The following is a 20,227-nucleotide window of genomic DNA, read 5'->3' on the forward strand; positions in this document are numbered from 1 at the left end:
ACCATCAATAGTAACAAAGAGCAGTGCAAGCTTAGACTTCCTAAAGTCCTTCACCTTCTCATTTCTCTTACCGTGTTATGGTCAGGTCCGAAGTCCGCATCCCGGTTCTTGATCCGGTCCGCGGACTCCGGGTCCTTTGACCGCTCCTCGTTTCGCCTTGAACTCAAATAGTCACACCTGAGGATCATCTTAGCTTGGTTGGGCTCAAGGAGACGCACCTGATGCCTATCGGTTGGCTGTGAATATAAGGGGCTCTGAGAGTGAGTATAGCTGGGGGGTCGTCCTGTCCGTCCCAGCTTGGAGAACCACCGTTAACGACGAGTTCTGTGAGTGAGTTCTGCACTGGGCTGCTCTGTAGCCCGCCCGAATCTTCTGGCCACAGTAAGTCTTGAAGTCACCCTGGACCGAGCTCCCTTCCTATCCCTTGCCTCCGTCGGGTAAGCCAGGCCGAATTGCTGTTGCCTGGCAGAGGGCTCTGCCCCTTCCTATCATTCGCCTCTGACAGGTTGTGCCCCGCGACCTGCCCAGGCCCCTGTGTCCTGCCTGGTCCTGCCCGGTCCGGGTCTTGCCCAGGGGTTCTGCGGCCCGCCCAGGGGTCTATCCTCCCAGCATTCCTAGTCCCAAGAACCCATCCTCTAGCCAAGCCTCAAGACCTCAGCCTTAATTGAGCCTCAAGACTCCAGCCTCAAGAACCAATCCTCAAGCCAAGTCTCTAGACCCCAGCCTCTAGCCAAACCTTGACCTCAGCCTCAAGCAAGCCTCTAGACCCCAGCCTCTAGCCAAGCCTCGAGAGCATCTCTGAACTCCAGGATCCTCTCTGAACGCCACGGTCTTCACACATTGTCCTATCCTTTAGCTTGTCCCGTCCTGCCCCCAGTACTTCAGTGCCTGCGTCCTGCATTTGGGTCCAGTCTCACGTTCCCTTATGACAGACTGATGTTGAGCTGCAGATGATTCAGCTTGCACCATTTGACAAAGTCCTCCAGCAGGGCCCTGTATTCATCTTCCCATCCTCGCTTTATACTCCCAACTATTGCTGAGTCATCAGAGAATTTCTGTAGATGTCATGACTCTGTGTTATCTAAAGTCTGAGGTATACAGGTTAAACAGGAAGGGAGCCAATACAGTCCCCTGTGGGGCCCCAGTGATGCTTGTAGCCATGTCTGACACACAGCTCTGAAGCCACACAAACTGTGGTCTTCCAGTGAGGTAGTCCATTATACAATGGAGATGCCAACCTGCACTGAAAGGAGCTTCTCCCCACCAATGAGGCCTGTATGGTATCGAAGGCACTTGAGAAATTGAAAAGCATGATCGTCACAGTGCTGCCTTGCTTGCCCAATTGGGATAGGGCTCTGTTCAGCAGGTAGATGACAGCGTTGTCAACTCCAATGTGCTCCTGGTAGGGAAACTGCAGGGGTCAAGGACTGACCTGACCAGGGGTTGGTGGTGAGGCAGGACCAGCATCTCTAGGGTCTTCATGACGTGTGAGGTCAGGGCCACTGGATGGTAGTCTTTCAAGGCTTTTGGTTGTGGCCCTTCTTGGGTACTGGGACCACACATGATGTTTTCCACAGTCAGGACCCTTTCCAGGCTGAGACTTGGATTGAAAATGCTCTGGAGAACTCCACACAGCTGTTCAGCACACTCCTTCAGGACCCTGTGGTTCGCACCGTCTGGTCCCAATGTTCTGCAGTGTCTGAGTTTCCCCAGAGCCCTCCTCACCTGTTCAGTAGAGAAGGCGAGTCCATGACGACTGGGCAGTTGGAGGAAGGTGGGGGCAGGGGAGGTGACGATCGAGAATTGATCAACTATCAGGACTTATCCAGGATGATTCTTCCTATGTGTTCAGAACCTCATCACCAGTGCTAACCTCTTTCAAGACTGGAGCTGACATTAGACCTCCAGGAACAATTCCCCTTCATGCAGAATGTATGGAGAAATGTGGAGGTAGCTCAGTACAAATGCCAGCTTATTCTCAAACATGCTCCCCAAAGTGAAGAGTCCACACACAGACTGGGTGATACTGTCTTGACTATCTTCATTCCATTGCCAAGGGTGACCCTGAGCTTCCAGCTATCTGCCAGTTCATCCCATTTTCACTCAGATCCTTCCTCTTTAGCTTCCTAGACAGTTCCAGTGAAGAGCAACGCCACATCAGTACCAGCACCTTATCTTCTGACAACTACAGTCCTCTGATAAATTCAGAACTCAACTTGTCAATTTCAGATAAGCTATCTTTTCAGTTTGTATCAGAAATGAGCAATTCTGCTGGTTCCAGAACTCCCTGTCTTATTTCAGATCTGCAGCATCTGTGGTATATTGTGGCTGACGGTCCCAGCACTGTTTTTGCTCTGTGACCAGTACACTCAAAGCTCCTGAGTACTTGCTGTAGGGCGCAATCAACTAAGATGCAAACTACAACAGAAATCTCTGGGGAAAGGCCACCATTTACAGCCATAGATTATTTTTCTCTGTACCTCATGTAATTTTATGAGTGCAACTAGCAATCTACTACTCGGAAATCACATTGACTTGATCTCCAAACGCTGAGTGGTTCTAACATTATCTGTTTTGTCACTCTGATTCTCTCTCCACAGATGCTGTCTGACATACTAGTATTTCAAGCATTTTCTGTTTTTATTTCAGATTACCAGTTGTTTTTGGATTTTCAAATGCCTGACTCTCAATCTTCAGCCATAAGACCATAAAACCATAAAGACGGGAACAGAATTAGGCCATTTGGCCCATCCAGTCTGTTCCAACATTCCATCATGGCTGATCCATTTTTCCTCAGCCCCAATCTCCGGCCTTCTCCCTGCCCTGACCAGTCAAGAACCTATCAACCTTTGCCTTAAAAATACATAAAGACTTGGCCTTCACAGCTGCCTGTGACAAAAAATTCTACAGATTCACCACCCTCTGGCTAAAGAAATTCCTCCTCATCTCTGTTCTAAAAGGATGCCTCTTTAATCTGAGGCTGTGTCCTCTGGTCTTAGACTCCCCCACCATAAGAAATATCCTCTCCACATCCACTCTATCAATGACTTTCACCATTCAATAGGTTTAAATTGACATTCCCCCTCATTCTTCTAAATTCTGGTGAATACAGGCCTAGAGCCATCAGATGCTCTTCATATGACAATCCTGGAATCATTTTCGTGAACTTCCTTTGAACCCACTCCAGTTTCAGCTAATCCTTTCTAAGATAAGGGGCCTAAACCTGCTCACAGTACTCCAAGTGAGGGCTGACCAGTGCTTTATAAAGTCTCAATATTAGATCCTTTTCAATGTGAACTGGAAAGAGGCCTAGAAATTGTATGCACCATATATATTCTCAATACAGTCACAGAGTCATAGTTATCCATCATAGGAACAGGCCCTTTACCCCAACTCATCGATGCTGACCAAGGTACCTACCTGAGCTAGTTCTATTTGCCTGTGTCTGGCCATATCCCTTCACACCCTTCCTATACGTGTAGTTGTAAACATTGACCAATTCCTCTGGGCGCTTATTCAACTCAGCCTTCACCCTCTGTGCGGAAAAATTTGTCCCTTAGGACCCTTTTAAATCTTTCCCCTCCCACCTTAGACCTTTGCCTTCAAAGTATTAGACTTCCCTGTCCTGGGGTAACATGTGACCTTTTCTATGCTCCTCGTGATTTTATAAAGCTGCATAAGCCTCAACCTCCAACACTCCAGGGAAACAGTCCCAGCCTCTTCAGCCTCCTCTTATACCTCAAACCTTCCAGTCCTGGTAGCATCCTCGTGAATCTTCACTGCATGCTTTCCAGCTTAACGAAATCCTTCCTATAGCTGGCCAACTTGAACTGAGCACAGTAATCCAAATGTACAGCCTAGCTGTTGTGCCATCTGTTAGAATGGGTGAGGACAGATTGGTGTAGGTCACAGCCTTCATGTGGAATTATTGGATTTAGACACCTTTGCTTAAGGAGCTTCACACAGCAGCAGAATGGCACAACTAATAGAACTATTGCCTCAGAGACATGGGTTCAATCCCCAGTTTAGATGCTCTCTGAGGAGTTTCATGTTCTTCCTGGCACCACAAGATCCTCTGGGTTCCTCACACATTCCAAAGATGTGTGGGTTTGTTGCCCACTAGTGTATAGTGGACGGGGAACTTGATACATAAGATAAATCACTTTCAATGCTAGAAGGTCGATTGGAACTCTAGTTTGTGAAGGTGGACTTCACAGCTGGAGCCACAAGTTTGAGAACTTCTGACTTCTGTTGGGCAAGTCAGGGCCCAGTGACTGTGAATTCATGAGTCCACTGGGGGCTGAAGACAGCCTGCCCTGAGATTAGAGGACTGTGGATGTAAATGGGAGGGAGGAACAGGGCTTGTTCACTGCTGTTGCTGGGTTCTGTGTTATTCTGCCATAAGTTGCCGAGGAATGTGTGGTGACAGGCTGCCCCAGCACATCCTTGGGTTTGTTGGTGGTTAATGCAAATGACACACTCACTGTATGTTTCCATGTACTGTACATATGATAAATAAATCTGCAGATGCTGGAAATCCAAAGCAACACACACACAATGCTGGATGAACTCAGCAGGTCAGGCAGCATCTATGGAAATGAATAAACAGTCAACATTTCGGGCTGAGACCCTTCTTCAGGACTACAAAGGAAGGGGGAAGATGCCAGAATAGAAAGATAGGAGGAATGAGGCTAGTGAGAAGGTGATAGGTGAAGCCAAGTGGTTCGGAAAGGTAAAGGGCTGGAGAGGAAGGAATTTTATAGGAGAGAAGAGTAGACCACAGGAGAAAGGGAAGGAGGAGGGTGACCCAGGGGGAAGTGATAGGCAGGTGAGAAGAGGTATAAGGCCAGAGTGGGGAATAGAAGAGGGGAGGGGGAAGTGGCCAACATTTACAGGAAGGAGAAATCGATGCTCGTACTATCAGGTTGGAGGCTACCCAAACAGAATATAATGTGTTGCTCCTCCATCCTTAGCATGGCCTCATCTTGGCACAAGAGAATGCCACGGACTAACACGTCAGAACGGGAATGGGAATTAAAATGTTTGGCCATTTCCCACCCACCTGGCTTCACCTATCACCCACAAAATGCTGTAGGAACTCAGCAGGCTAGGCAGCGTCTATGGAAAAGAGTAGAGTTGGATCTTGGCCCAAAACGTTGGCTGTTTACTCTTTTCCACAGATGCTGTCTGCCCTGATGAGTTCCTCTAGCATTTTGTGTGTGTTGCTTTAGATTTCCAGCAGCTACAGCTTTCCCTGTGCTTGTGTTCACCTATCACCTCCATCCACCCCCCCCCCACCTTTTTATTCTGGCATCTTCCCCCTTCCTTTTCAGTCCTGAAGAAGTGTCTCAGCTCAAAATGTCAACTCTTTATTCATTTCCAGGGATACTGCCTGACCTGCTGAACTCCTGCAGCATTTTGTGTGTGTTGCAAAGAAAGGAAAGGACTTTTTTTTTGAAGTATTAAGTTGTTATGATTGTAAGAAACTAATATTAGTCAAAGAAAACAAGATAAATAAGTGGAGAAAGATAAGGGAACAGGATTTGGAATTGGTTTCTTATTGTCAAAAGTACTGAGATACAGTGAAAAGATTGTTCTGCACACTGAGGGAGAACAAAGTAAAACAGTAACAATGTAGAATAAAGTGTCACAGTTACACAGAAAACGCAGTGCAGGCAAACAAGTTAGATTGTGAGGTCAAGAGTCCAACTTATTGGACTATGGTGGAATGCACTGCTGGGGGTGGGGGCAGAGCCAGATACATTAGAGACATTTATAGGCACATGGATGACAGAAAAATGGAGAGCTACACACACAAAATGCTGAAGGAACTCAGCAGGCCAGACAGCATCTATGGAAAAGAGTGCAGTCAACGTTTCAGGCCAAAACCCTTTGGCAGGACGGGGGGCTATGTAGTAGGGAAGGGTTAGATTGATCTTTGAGTGGTACAACATTATGGGAGAAAGGGCCTGTACTGTGCTGTAAAGTTCTATGTTGTGTAGAAGAGCAGCAGAAGGGGAAGGACTGGATAGGTCCAATGGGCTGAACAGCTTTCCAGGTTGCTGTAAGTTTCAAAGGGGATATGGGTTTCAAGCTTACATTTTGGTTGAAGCTCTGCTCCGTCTGCTGCCGGTACTGTTGCATCTCAGCATGGTTAGACTCCCGGATCTTCCTCAGCATTTCCATGGCACCTCCGTCATCCATGTTTGCTTTCCTCAACTTGTCTTCCAGATCCTGGATCAGAGCCTCTGCCTCGGCAGCCTTCTCCCTCATGCACATTATGTCCTGGGTAACACAGAGCAAAGAGTTATTACACAGAGACCCCCGCCAAATACTCACAGCAGGTTTAGGGTTCTTATACTGGCTCCCAGCAAAGGCTGCACTCCCAAGAGTAGTTCACTGGAAGCTGATGGGTATCAGGGGTTGTAAAAGCAACACTTAATCATTATTTGTCTGTAAATTTAAGAAATCAGATGGAAAGAGAAGAGAGGCACTTGAATCACTCAAGGTTAGAAGTCTATGGACTGAGAGGTGGTAAACCAGTGAAAAACCAAAACGGACTGTTTTACACAAGTATATGAACACGTTGTCTAATGAAAAACTTAATTGCAGCAGCATCACAAACACATATAAGCAGCGTCCACAAGAAAAACATAAATTATACACAATTGTAAAAGAAAGAACACAATTAGAACGAAACCCCCCGCCCCACCCCAAACATAGATGGGTCTGGATGAACAACATCCATGTGCCTATCTAAGACTTTCCTAAATGTCCCTAATGCCACCTGGCTCTACCTCCACACCTGGCAGCACGGTGCACACAGCCTCCACGCTCTGTGTAAAAAATCCACCTCTGGCATCCGCCCTGTACTTTCCTGCAGTCACCTTAAAAATATGCCCCTTGTACCAGCCATTTCTGACCTAAGGAAAAGTCTCTGGCTGTCCACTCGATCCACTGTATGCCCCTATCATCATGTAACCCTCAATTCAAGTCACTCTTCATCCTCCTACGCTCCAAAGAGAAAAGCCTCATAGGACGTTTTCTCTAATCTAGGCAGTGTCCTAGTAAATCTCCTCTCTGCCCTCTCTAAAGCTGCCACACCCTTCCTATGATGAAATGAACACAACATTCCAAGTGTAGTCTAACCAGGGTTTTATAGAGCTAAAACATTACCTTGTGGCACTGGAACTCAATCCCCCAACTAGTGAAAGCGAACACATCGATCGCCTTCTAAACAACCCTAACAAGGTATACAAGGTTATGAGGGGGATAGATATATGGAGCGTGAGGAACTTTTCCCCATTTATAAAGTTGTCTAAAACCAGATAGCATTGGTTTAAGGTAAGGTGTAAATGGTTTAGGGGACCTGAGGGTGGTTTTAATCCCAAACGTACTGCTGAAGGAAGCACATATTCTCACAACATTTAAAACTATCCAGGCGAGCACCTGAATTGCCAGGAATGGAAGCCTATGGACCCAAGTGCAGGCAATTGGAATTCATACTGTACTCTTTTCTATAGATGCTGCCTGGCCTGCTGAGCTCCACCAGCATTGTATAAGTATATTTTTCTGTCATCCATGTGACAGAAAGCCTTCCATAATATTGGCATCAGTTATTTTGGGAAACTTCTGTCTCAAATACTGAAATCCTTTGTGGAAATTTTTGTGCCTGGTGACAGCAGATTCCACCCTTGCAGTCTTGTACCCAGTAAATTCTGCTTTTGCCTTTTACGAACCCAAGTTTTTCAGTCTTACAGTTTTTTATATTCTGTGTTTTTCACCTAATCTTTCTTGTGCAGGAGCAGGCATTTGGGGGTCAATCTGCTTGTTCATTTTTTTGTGTGGGAGGAGGCATTTGGGAATTGGTGATTGTACTGCCTTTCCTTTCTTGGTTCCATGACTAACCAGAGAAGAAGAATTTCAAGTTATATAATCTGTTAATAAATGAACCTTTGAAGTCTCTGACCAGGTTGTTTAACTCAGATGAGGCTCACTCGACATAAAGGGTTCAAAATCTGTATCATGTCAGTGTCGTTTTCTATTCCTGGCTAGTGCATCAGGGCATCTTCGCCTGCCCCCTCTAAACTCCATGTCTCCGGTAGCTTCAATACTGAAGAAAGTCAAGGGATATAGCTCCAGTATTCCAGAAAATTTGATCTGTCATTTTTTGCTTACAATATTGCTTAAAAAACACATATTTTAAAAACTGTCCGATTGGTTATTATGCTGATGTATATGGGATCTTGCTTTGTGCCTTATTGGCTACAATGTTTCCAATTCTAGAAAGAGCCATGCAGCTCTTTTCATCACCTCTGGACTTCCCAAAGTGCTTCATGGCCAATGAAGCTGTCCTTTAAATGTATTCAAAGTCAAAGTAAATTTATTATCAATGTACATATACATCACCTTGGGATTCATTTTCCTGCAGGCATTCACAGTAAAATAAAATGCAATAGAATTTATGGAAATCTTTACATGAACAAAGACTGACAAAGAACCAATCTGTAAAAGACAAATCCTGCAAATAAAAACAAAATATCACTGCTGTACCAACATCAAGCAAATGGACTGCTTTATAGATGCTGATCAAGGGTCAGAAATTGGTTATAACAGTGTTTGGGCTGTATGGTATTTCGGCATGACTCAAGACACTATTTACGTACATACAAGTCCTTTCTGCTGGTGTTAATGCAAAGTATAATTGGATAGGCTGTAAGAAGGGCACTATTTCTACCTTAGTTCTGCACAGGCTCACAAAGGTTCTAGGGAATTGCACATTAAATCTTCACTTCCATATTGATGTTCAATAATATTTTATCACCACACTACACTGCATTCCCACGAGACACAATTATTGGCCTCTCATCTTGTTAGAAATCAAAGCTGGTGAGCACGGTGTACTTTTCTAAGTGAATTTTATTGAGTTAGCAATCATAAGATTCTTTCCTGGCACATTCCTGGGAGTGTTTCTGTAGAAGCTGAAGTCAGGATATATGCCACACTCAATTGTTCCCTCAGGAAACATTACATTGATGAATGGCACTGACCACTTTCTGTCTCAGTCAAATGCTTAACTCACGTCCATAGCCACATCTCTGTACTACATAACTGACACTGAGTTAATTCTAATTCAAATTGCTCCTTCTGCAGTTCACATCAACTCAGGATCACAAGCTGCTCAGTATTTTGTGATTCACTGCTCTTTTTGAATCCTGAAGTCCACTCTTAATGACACATATTTACACAAGGCATACTCTTGATCTCACTCCACAACAGAATCTTCTCACTCAATCTCCTAAGTGTCCTGGTCCACTGTTCCAAATCACCCTTCACAACATTTGGTGCCTCAATAAAAGACATTTCCTTCCTTTCAGGCATCAAAGATAGTAATTTTGAACAGCTCTAAAATTCCACAACTCTTTCAGAACTTCTTTCACTTCACCTTCCTCCCAGCCCATCTCTTCGCCCCATCCCAGGATATACTTTATATTCCCATCCCTCCTGATTTTCCCTTCACTATTCCTGAACAATCAGTCCATGGCACATGTTTGAGTTCATCCCACACATCTTCATCTCAACGTATTCCAAGCCGGACACGACAGAACTCGGGAGTACACAAACCAATTCTCATTGAGGGGTTAGCGATGGAAAGGGTGAGCTACTTCAAGTTCCCAAGTGCAGACATCTCAGAGGATCTATCCTGGCCCAACACATCGATGGAATCATGAAGAAGGCATGCCAGTGGCTCTACTTCATTGAGAAGATTTGGTACATCAACAGAGACTCTCGCAAATTTCTAGATACATGGTGGAAAGCATTCTGACTGGTTGCATCACTGCCTGATGTGAAGACTCCAATGCACGGCATTGAAAGAGGTTGCAGATACCTGTAGACTCAGCCAGCTCCACCACAGGCACAAGCCTCCCCACCATCGAGGACACCTTTGAAAGGTGTTGCCTCAAGAAAGTGGCATCCATCATTAAGGACACTCACCATCTGAGTCATGCTCTATTCTCATTACTACTATCGGGAGGGAGGTGGAGGAGCCTGAAGGTGCACAGATGATGTTTCATATACAGCTACTTCCCCTTTGCCATCAGATTTCTCAACGGTCCATGAACTTAACCTCACTATTCATCTTTTCCACTATTTAGTTAGTTATTATAACTGATAGAAATTTTCATGTCTTGTATTGTACTGCTGCCACAAAACAATAAATGTTACTATACGTGTCTATGATAATAAATCTGATTCTGATTTTGTCTCCGCGCCCTTTTCTTGTACACACCCCACATAGTAGACCCTTATTCTTGTGTCTAGGGTGTCTGGTCCACTAGGACCTCTCCCTTCAACCTCTTACCCACTCTAAATCTGTTTGTCACTAACTGCAGATGAGACACTGACCAACTCAGTTCCTTCATCACCTGTGCTTCAACCTCTCTCCCCTCTAAACTTGCAGCTTCACTATGGGCCAATTTCTACATTGTCATTAAACTTGAGTTGTTAAAGGCATGCTGTTATGACTTAGGGAACTGGCTGCTCAAGAGCACCTGCGTGCCAACTCTCAGAAGCATCTTTGTACCTCCCAACAGACATAACCCCGCAATGAGTAACAGCCTTTTACCTACAACTGATCTCATTTCCTCAGGACATTATTCTCCCAGCCTCGCAGACACCAGCCCTACACATCCCACTTCTGACTCCCCGTGATTTACAAGCAACACTTCCACAGGCAGCCGCACTCTTTCAGTCTGTTCTTGTCCGTGGTTGCACTGGCACTGTTGCTGGGACATTGTCCTGCTGAAAGATGGACTTCCTCCCCAGTTTAAGTTTTCTGGCAGAGGCTAGTAGGTGTTTATCCAGGATCTCTCCGTACTTAGCAGTATCCATCTTCCCGGCAATCCTGACCAGATCTGCAGTCCCTGCTGCTGAAAAGCATCCCTATATCATGATGCTGCCTCCACCATACTTTACCATAGGGATGGTGCTACCTGGCTGATGTGCAGTATTATAGTTATGCCACACGTACCCCGCTTAGTGTTGAGATAAAGAAGTTCCTCTTTAGTCTCATTCGACCACCAGACCTACTTCCATGTTTTTATAGTATCTTCTAAGTGATGCTTTGTGAAGTCTTTACGGGCAAGGAAGTAATTTTTCTTTTAACCAGGACTTCTTCCTTGCCGCTTTGCCATAGATAGCCTTTTTGTGCAAGGTCTGAGAGATTGTGGAGCCATGAACTTCATCTCCAGTTGCAGCCGCTAACTTCTGCAGCTCACACAGAGTGACTGTTGCAATCACGGCAGCCTCCCTTACAAGTAGCATTCTTATCCAGCGATTAAGTTTAGAGAAGCAGCCGGTGTGGCTGTGGTTTCCTATTTTTTCCACTTTTTCACGGTGAACTGCACTGAGCTCCGGGGTATGTTCAGTGCCCTTGAGATGGTCTTGTGCCCTTTCCCAGATTTGTGCTTCTCTATTATCATTTCCCTGACTGGTCTTGAATGCTCTTGTGTCTTCATTTTGGGCTAGTCTGTGGAAAATCTACCATATTGCTGGAACTAACAGAGAGAGGGGGTGTTTATTCTTATGAATTCATTAAGAACAGGTGATCCTCCAATTGTCTACATCAACAAATCAGGTGAGTTGGTAAGGTAATATATATATTGCACCTGAGGAAAGATGGTGTAGTAATTACAAAGGGGATGAATACTTCTTCAACCTCACAATTTTGTTTTTTTTTTCATTTTTAATAAATTGTTGACAAGTTTTGGAATTTTTCTTTTGATTGGACATGAAGCACAATGTTTTGTAGAACAGCTCAAAAAATCCAACTTCAATATATTTTAAATTTAGAAAATGAGACAATAAAATGTGAAAATTGTTGTGAGGGCTGAATACATTTTCAAGGCATTGTATCAGGTAGGAGCTACAGAAACCTGAAGTCCCACACCACCATTTCAAGAACAGCTGTTTCCCTTCAACCATTCAGTTCTTGAACCTACTGGCACAACCCTAATCACTGGAGTTTAGCAACACTACTGCAACTTCAATCTTTTTTGTTCCAATTTGTGTTCTTGTAAAAATTGTGTTTATATCCCTCCACTGAGTCAGTGAGTGACTAATGTGAGACTACGCTAGTGAGGTACAGAGAGATCTGGGGCTGGGTAATAAGTTATCACTGACCCAGGATGAAGAATTCAGGGAATTTTGCAAGTCCAGAGGATTTACATTGTTTTGATTGGAGGGGATTTCTCCAGAAATATGTATTGGGGAGATGGCCACAATACAGGGTCACACTGGCAGTGAAGGGAAATTGTCAGGCAAGGAATTTAAACAATTACAGAAGCCAGTAACTGTTGTCTGTTTAATTGAGGATTGGATAAAATGTTGACAGTAAACTAAAATAGAACAAAAAAGATCAGAACAGGCAAATTTAGAATATTGGCAGAACGTTACAGCGGTACACTGATATGGCTCAGTATTTGTGGGACTATTTTGTTACCAAGTTGTTACTGATTCCAAAATGAATCTCAGGGTTGTATATGGTGACATATATGTACTGTACTTTGATAATAAATTTACTTTGAACTTTGACTGTAGACTGGACACGAGTTCTGGTGGAGGCAAGGGAGACAGATAATCCAACAATGGACTAAATAAATTAAAGTCATTAAAACATATGCTGATACGGCAAATAAAGTATTGAGTGTTTCACATTTTTGGAGTAAGTTTTGGAATTGGAGATCAAATGCCCAAATACATCTGTGAGTAAGAATAGTATCACGTTCTGCTGTGACACTAATTGTAAGTACGTTGGTAATTGCAATGTTTAATGTATTTCAACTTAGAAGGCAGAAGGCTGAAATTATGCAAAAGTTAAGGACATCGCTCTTATAAGAGACAATTGTTGGTATGAAAAGTGTGTGAATTCAGGAAATAAATGTTACTTTTACCCTTACATAATGTGAGTAGCTAACCTACTGGGGATCTTGGCAGTCCTGCAGACACATCAGCAAAATGAGAGGAGGATAATTATAAATATCTTTGGATCAAAAGGAGAGAAAGGAAAGGACTGCTATGAGTGAACATGAATGGAGGTGGCTATTTTGTGCAACTGGTGGCAGCCACCATTTTGTGAACTGATTGATGGACTGATTCTTGCTCTGGGATAACTTAATTAGATCAATTGAACATGGACATACAGAGTTTCTGATAATGATCTGCTAAACCTGAGACCATTCTCAGATAAGAAGCTGTTGATTGTGAAAATGGCAGGTTTGCAGAAGTAATCTTGTCAATCTTGGCCCAGGGTGACCCGGTTTGATTGGTTTGAACAAGTCAAAGTTGAGTAGCACAAAATAAGTCACCTAAAGCACAAAATTGAAGGCCACGGCCATAGAACAGTACTGCTTGTAGCACTGAGCTATATCCACTGGGGATCAGGAACAGATCAGTCAGATGACCTTGAGCCAATGAAATTGAAACATCCTAGGCTGATCTGATAAGAAAGAAGATTTTGGGAGCAAAGACAGCCACAACTCTTTGGAGACCAACCATCGTGAATGTGAAGGACCCTACATCAGACACATGGAGGTTAGATCGGGACCATGAGGAAAGCCTGGCCAGCATAGATTCCTTTTACCAGGTATTATCTTTTCCCTTTTTTGACTGTTCTTGGAAGGTCAGGGAAACTTAGCAGGTCTGCACACAGGTATTCAGTTATATAAATTCACATACTTGCTAGTTGAGACAATAAACATACTTGTCAGTAAATAGAGATTCTGTTTGTGCCTACCTGATCATTATTATTAAGGTGTATTCCTTGTAACCCGAGCATGAACCCACAGAAAGCACCCAGCCCAAACAGGATACCTGGCTGAATACTAAAGACCTGTGCTATTCAACTGGCTGGAGTGTTCACTGATACAGGTGTCCCCTGCTTTACGAATGTTCGCTTTATGCCACTTCACTTTTACAAAGGACCACGTTATTAACCTGTTTTTGCATTACAAAGAGGATTTTCGCTTTAACGAAAATTTTTCCCATAAAAATTAATGGTTCTTCGCTTTACACCATTTTGGCTTAAGAAAGGTTTCATAGCTCTACCTTTGTAAGGGGGGCGGGGGGAGACCTGTATCTCTAACCTCTCCTTTTGGCAGTTTGTGCTTCAAGCAGGGTTCAATTAAACCAATGCCGAAGGAGAAAGTGGTATCATGCCTCAAAGACTATCAACACTTACATCCATTGAGATGAAGTGCTTTGAGAAGTTAGTGATGAAACATATCAACTCCTGCCTGAGGAGCAACTTGGATCCACTCCGATCTGCCTACCAATCTGTCAAGAGCAGATGCCTTTTCACTCAACCCTGGAATATATGGACAGAGGAGATGCTCCTCATTGACTACAGTTCAGCATTCAATACTATCATCCCTTCAGAACTAATCAATAAGTTCCAAGACTTAAACCTCCATAACTTCTTGTACAAATGGATCCTCAATTTCCTCATTTGCAAACAGTAGTTAGTTCGGACTGGCAACAACAATTACCACAGGTACCATCAGCACAGAGTGGTGCCACAACAATAAACTCTCATTCAATGTCAGCAAGAACAAGGAGCTGATTATTGACTACAGGAGGTACATGAGACAGTCCTCATCAGGGGATCAGGGATAGAGAAGGTCAGCCACTTTAAATTCCTCAATCCTGTTATTTTGGAGGACCCTGCCCTGGGACTCGCACATAAGTGTCATTACAAAGAAAGCATGGCAAAACCTCTACTTTCTTAGAAGTTCACAAAAATTTCAACATGTCATGTAAAACTCTGACAAATTTCTACAGATGTGTAGTTGACTGGTTGTATCACAGCCTGATATGGAAACATCAATGCACTTGAATGAAAAAGCCTACAAAAGTAATGGATACAGTCCAGTCCATCATGAGTAATGGCTTCCCCACCGTTGAGTACATCTGCATAGAGCATTGTCACAGGAAAACAGCACACATCATCAAGATCTTTGCTCTCTTCTTGCTGCTACCATCAGGAAGGAGGTACAGGAGCCTTAAGTCCCACAACACCAGGTTCAGGAACAGTTATTACCCGTCAACCATCAGGATCCTGAACCAGAGGGGATAACTTCACTCAACCCAACATTGACTGTTACCAAAACCTATGGACTCATTTTCAAGGACTCTACAATGCATGTTCTCAATGTTTACTGCTTATTTATTCTTTTTTTATTGTTTGTTTGTTTCTCTGTATTTACTGTTGTAGGGTTCTCAGTAATATTAACTGTAATGTTAACTGTTAACTGCTAATAATAAAATCGCTTCTCTTAAGTGTTATAATGAAGTGGCTTCTCTGTAATGTTAACTATGAGGTAATGTTCTCTGTAACTGAAATGTTTGGGTTATAACTACTGATAACGGGGGGACCAACCAATGGGAGTCTTGTTATTCTATCTGTATGTATGGGAACCGGGGTTGGTGCGCGGGGAAGTTCGGCAAGAAAAAGCAAAGAGGGAGGACGTCCGGGAAACACTCTGGTCAACCAGTGTGGTTGGTCCCAGTCTGAGGGTCAAGGAGTTCGGAGGAAAGTGAATGGTGGACCGAGGACATTGCATGAGCTCCAACGTTGTGCACGAACTGTATAATCTCCATTCTTGGCGCCTTTTTATTTTATATTTTTGTTTCTCCACTAACCCCAGAGTCACAGTAAAATTTATAAAGTGTAATCGTTTAAACGTACATTGTGTACTGACTGACATCTTACATTGTGGGTTTGTGCGGGGGTGCATACACAGCATCTACGCAAACGTGAAACAGTTTGGCGGGCAGACGGTGGTTTCCCCTAGATGAACGTGGGTTGATAGAGCTGAGTGTTACACTGTGAGTGCCCACATGAAAATAAATCTCGGGGTTGTATATACCAACATATCATCATGTGTCATACTCTGCCAGAGCCTCGGCAACTACTTTCTTCCACTGTGATCTGTTGGCAGTCAAACCTCTTGCATCTGTGGTGGTGAGGCAGGTCCACTTCTTGATGTTGTCGATCCAGGTTGTCCTCTGTCTGCCTCGGGAGTGGCTTCCTTCTACTCTGCTTTCAAGCACAGTGCGTTCCAGTGTGTCATCAATTCTTGAGATGTACCCAAAAATAGCAAAGTTTCCTTTGGATAATGGTTTCCAGAAGTATTGGTTTCATGCCAATCTTTTCTAGGAAGAAATTGTTGGATCTCCTTTCAATGTATGATACCCTGAGGATCCGTCTGTATGTCCACATCTCAAATGCTGTCAACTTCTTTTCATCAACTGCAATTAGAGTCCATGTTTCACAGCCATATACGGCTACTGGCCAGACGAGACTATTGAGGAGGCGTATCTTGGTGTCAGTGCTCACAGATCTATCTTTCCAGATGTTCCAGAGTTTGGTAGTGCTTGTGCGTGCCATTGCTAGCCCTCGCCTTATTTCCTTGCTGCATTCGTTTGTGTCATTTAGTTCTGCACCAAGGTATATAAAGGAGGGCTTGTTCGAGCTTGTCGTTTCCGATGTATATGTCATCTTGTATTGCATTTGCTTATCACCATAACTTTGGTCTTTTTGCCATTTATCAGCAATCCAAATTCAGCAGAGACTTTTGCAACATTATTGAGTAGTGCTTGTAGGTCTTCTTCTGTTGTGGCTAGCAGGGCCGTGCCATCTAAGTATCTCAAGTTACTGATGGTTCTTCCTCCTGTTTTAATGTCAGTGTTGTCTGGAATTGCCAGTCTCATGATCATCTCAGTGTAGATGTTAAAAAGGTGTGGAGAAAGGATACAGCCTTGGTGGACCCCTTTGATAATTTACTTTAATCTTTGGTTAGTTTCACTTGCCTGCATTTGGCTCATATTCCTAGACCCTTCCTATCTGCCATATAAACCTGTTCAACCATTTCTTAATCATTGTAATTGTACGTGCCTTAACCACTTCCTCTGGCAGTCAGTTCCATATACCTAACACCCTCTGTTTGAAAGCTTACTCTCAGGTACCCCTTAAATCTTTCCTCCATTAACCTTTAATGAGGAAGCGCAAGAGGCTGTAGAGGAAGTGCAGCGTAGATTCACAAGGTTAATTCCTGGGATGTCCAGACTGTCTTACGCTGAGAGGTTAGAGAGACTGGGCTTGTACACGCTGGAATTAAGGAGATTGCGAGGGGATCTGATTATTATTAAGGGATTGGACTAGATAGAGGCAGGAAATATGTTCCAGATGCTGGGAGAGTCCAGTACCAGAGGGCATGGTTTGAGAATAAGGGGTAGGTCATTTAGGACAGAGTTAAGGAAAAACTTCTTCTCCCAGAGAGTTGTGGGGGTCTGGAATGCACTGCCTCGGAAGGTAGTGGAGGCCAATTCTCTGGATGCTTTCAAGAAGGAGCTAGATAGGTATCTTATGAATAGGGGAATCAAGGGATATGGGGACAAGGCAGGAACCGGGTACTGATAGTAGATGATCCGCCATGATCTCAGAATGGCAGTGCAGGCTCGAAGGGCCGAATGGTCTACTTCTGCACCTATTGTCTATTGAAATTTCTCCAACCACACTACTTCTCCCTTTTCAGAATTCTGAAGGGACTGTTCCCTCTTTGACTCCCTGGTCCACTCCTCCAGCCTCCACAAGCTTCTTTTCGCATCTTCCCATGCAACACCTCTGCTTTTACCTCCTTTTCTGCCATTCAGGGCCCCTAGCATACTTTCTAGCTAGGACAAATAATTATTTGCACTTTGTTCAATTTAGGAAACTGCATGCAGTGCCCACAGTGTGCTCCCTCCACATTGCAGAATCCAGAGGCATATTGACTGCATGCTTTCTAGAAGGTTTCCATTCAGCTCACAATGGGTGACCCTGTCACCTTACGGTTCGTCCCACTCCGACTCTGACCTCTGTCTTTGGCCTCTTACATTGTTCTATCAAAGCCCAATCCAAGCTTGAGGGACAGAATGTCCTCTTCCATCTGGGCATTCTGCAGCCTCTATGCTGAATTCAATCATCTCAGATACCAGCATCTCCAATTTCTGACAGAACTAGGCAATTCTGATGGAAGTTCATGCAAATGTAATGTTAGTCATTTATTGTTCTCTCTTTGGATGCTAACTCTTCTGCAGAGTATTTCCAATATTCTCTTTTATATCCAAGAACTACAATGACCTGCATCTCATAGTTTCAGAATAATTTCTTTCCTACCAGTGACCTCATTTATCAGATTTGATAAACAAGCCTTCATGGCTCTTTCATTGACAACATTTGGGCCCCCCAAAAATTTGATCTTCACCCTGTTGCAGCCACTCTCCCTCTCTGCAATGCCAATTTTCTCAGTTACCCCGTTCGAATCAAAGTTCATGGATATAAAACAGTTTCCCTGCTTCTCTCTCTACAGATACTGCCTGAGCTGTGAGTGTTTTCTGGGTATGGAGTGATGCCAGCAGCTGCCTCATCAGTGTGAGTTAACTTTGTACAATTAAACCTGCTCTTTGCCCAAGATGAGAACATAGCTGAACTTGAGAGTTATTTCTAACAAAGTTGGATCAAATGATATATTGAATTGCTGTTTGTGTTTCAGCATTGAGGGAGTGAGGGTGAGGAGTGAGGGGGAAGGTGAGAGAGGGAGAGGGGGGATAAGGTGAGAAAGAGGGGCAAGAGAGAGGGGGAAGAAGGAGAGGGGGAGGGAGAGAGTGAGAGACTGTTCCACCACAGTCTTAGTGGGGGAAATTGGAATTGCAACCTCTGATGGTTTGGAAGAAATTTTGCATTGAGTAAACTAGGTACATTATGAGTTGTGTTTCTGATGCCTGGAATGCCTGGAAGCCTGATAATGCAGACCCAAGCCAAAAGCACCTGATCCAATTCTGCGAGCTGCACAATTTCACCTGCAAAATATTGTGATCCCATGGTTGTGCTGTCTTTACGACAGTTACTTAGTTTATAATATTTTCGCTTAATAATTCATTTGATAGTATTTTCTAGTTAGAATTAGAAGTGTTTAAAGTATATTCATTGCATGTAAAATATATCGGCATGCGATGACGTCACATCCGGTTTCGCCGCGTCTTGTGGGAAAGTACCGGTTTGAAATTAGCGCGAGGGTGGGGGCTCACCACGAGGCACACCTGAGCAGAAGTTGTTTTGCAGGCATTAGAAATCACAGTGAGAGCAACGCTGTAAGTTAATAGATAATCGATATATTGAACTAAGATGTTAATGCCGATCCTGTTAAAAGTAACGACGGTCGATAATGTTTATGCTTTCGTTAGTTAAAGAGTTGCGGATAGTTTGCATTGAAGTGTATTTAAAGTAGTCAATGGAGCAGGTAAACTCTGCCTGTATACTGCACCTTAGTGTAATGTAGTTATAGTCACCTTTGCAAGTATTTACAATTGAAATGTGATATTAAGGAAGGAACAAATACTGTATCAATCTTGTATTGTTTTATCAACAGTTTTCACCATATGTTAATGTGAAGAGTGAACAGTAAATGGTTAATCTTACTGCGATCTGGTTTCATTGACTGTGGTTTATCTCGACGTTGAATTCGGCGTTATTAGTACACCCGAAGGAGAACGTGACAATGGTATAACTGAAGCCGGAGCTGGTGGTGCTGAAGGAAACAATCCCTAGTTATGTGGAGAGATTGAACACATCCAAGGTCGCCAAAGCCACAATTCAAATGACAGACCTTACTTTCACAAAGATTCTAAGTTACTGACTTGGCAATGATTTTCCTGTTGCAAATCGAGTTTACATCTCAGCTGCTGGATGGTTGTTTGAAGTTCATGGCTCTGCTTCTGTTCCTTTTCATACCTAAACAAGACCAGACAAACATGTTTTAAAAGCACAGCAAGCATTACTAGTTTTTGGCAGATTTTTCAAAAAGTATGTACATCAATGTCTTGCTCAATATTGATCCCCCAAAAACTCTGAGACTGTGCATTGGCAGAATCAAAATTATCCAGGCCAGGAGAGGTCTGCTTGAGACTCATAGAAGGATTCCTTCCACTCTATCTCATGACAGGACAGTTGAGTTTAAGCACTCTGAGAACTGATGAACTATCGCTGGAAAAGGATGAAATAGTGAGCGTGATGCCAGCAGAACAAGCAACAAAACTGCACAAGAATATATCCAGTGGCCACTTTATTCAGTACACTTGCTCGTTAATGCAAATATTTAATCAGCCAATCATGTGGCAGCAACTAAAT

At 43.7% G+C, this 20,227-nt stretch overlaps 1 protein-coding gene across 2 annotated transcripts in view; it reads right to left on the reverse strand.

The window, feature by feature from the left end:
• Positions 1-20,227, reverse strand: part of LOC132403900 (uncharacterized) — a 217,606-nt gene that overhangs the window by 133,271 nt on the left and 64,108 nt on the right. For both annotated transcript variants that reach the window (XM_059987708.1, XM_059987709.1), the window contains 2 exons: positions 19,738-19,831; positions 6,100-6,285 (listed from right to left, as the gene is read on the reverse strand). In XM_059987708.1, coding sequence (XP_059843691.1) covers positions 6,100-6,285; positions 19,738-19,831 — 280 coding nt within the window. The remainder of the gene's footprint in view (positions 1-6,099; positions 6,286-19,737; positions 19,832-20,227) is intronic.

Source organism: Hypanus sabinus, chromosome 13 (assembly GCF_030144855.1).
Source record: "Hypanus sabinus isolate sHypSab1 chromosome 13, sHypSab1.hap1, whole genome shotgun sequence".
In the NCBI taxonomy this organism is placed as follows: domain Eukaryota; kingdom Metazoa; phylum Chordata; class Chondrichthyes; order Myliobatiformes; family Dasyatidae; genus Hypanus; species Hypanus sabinus.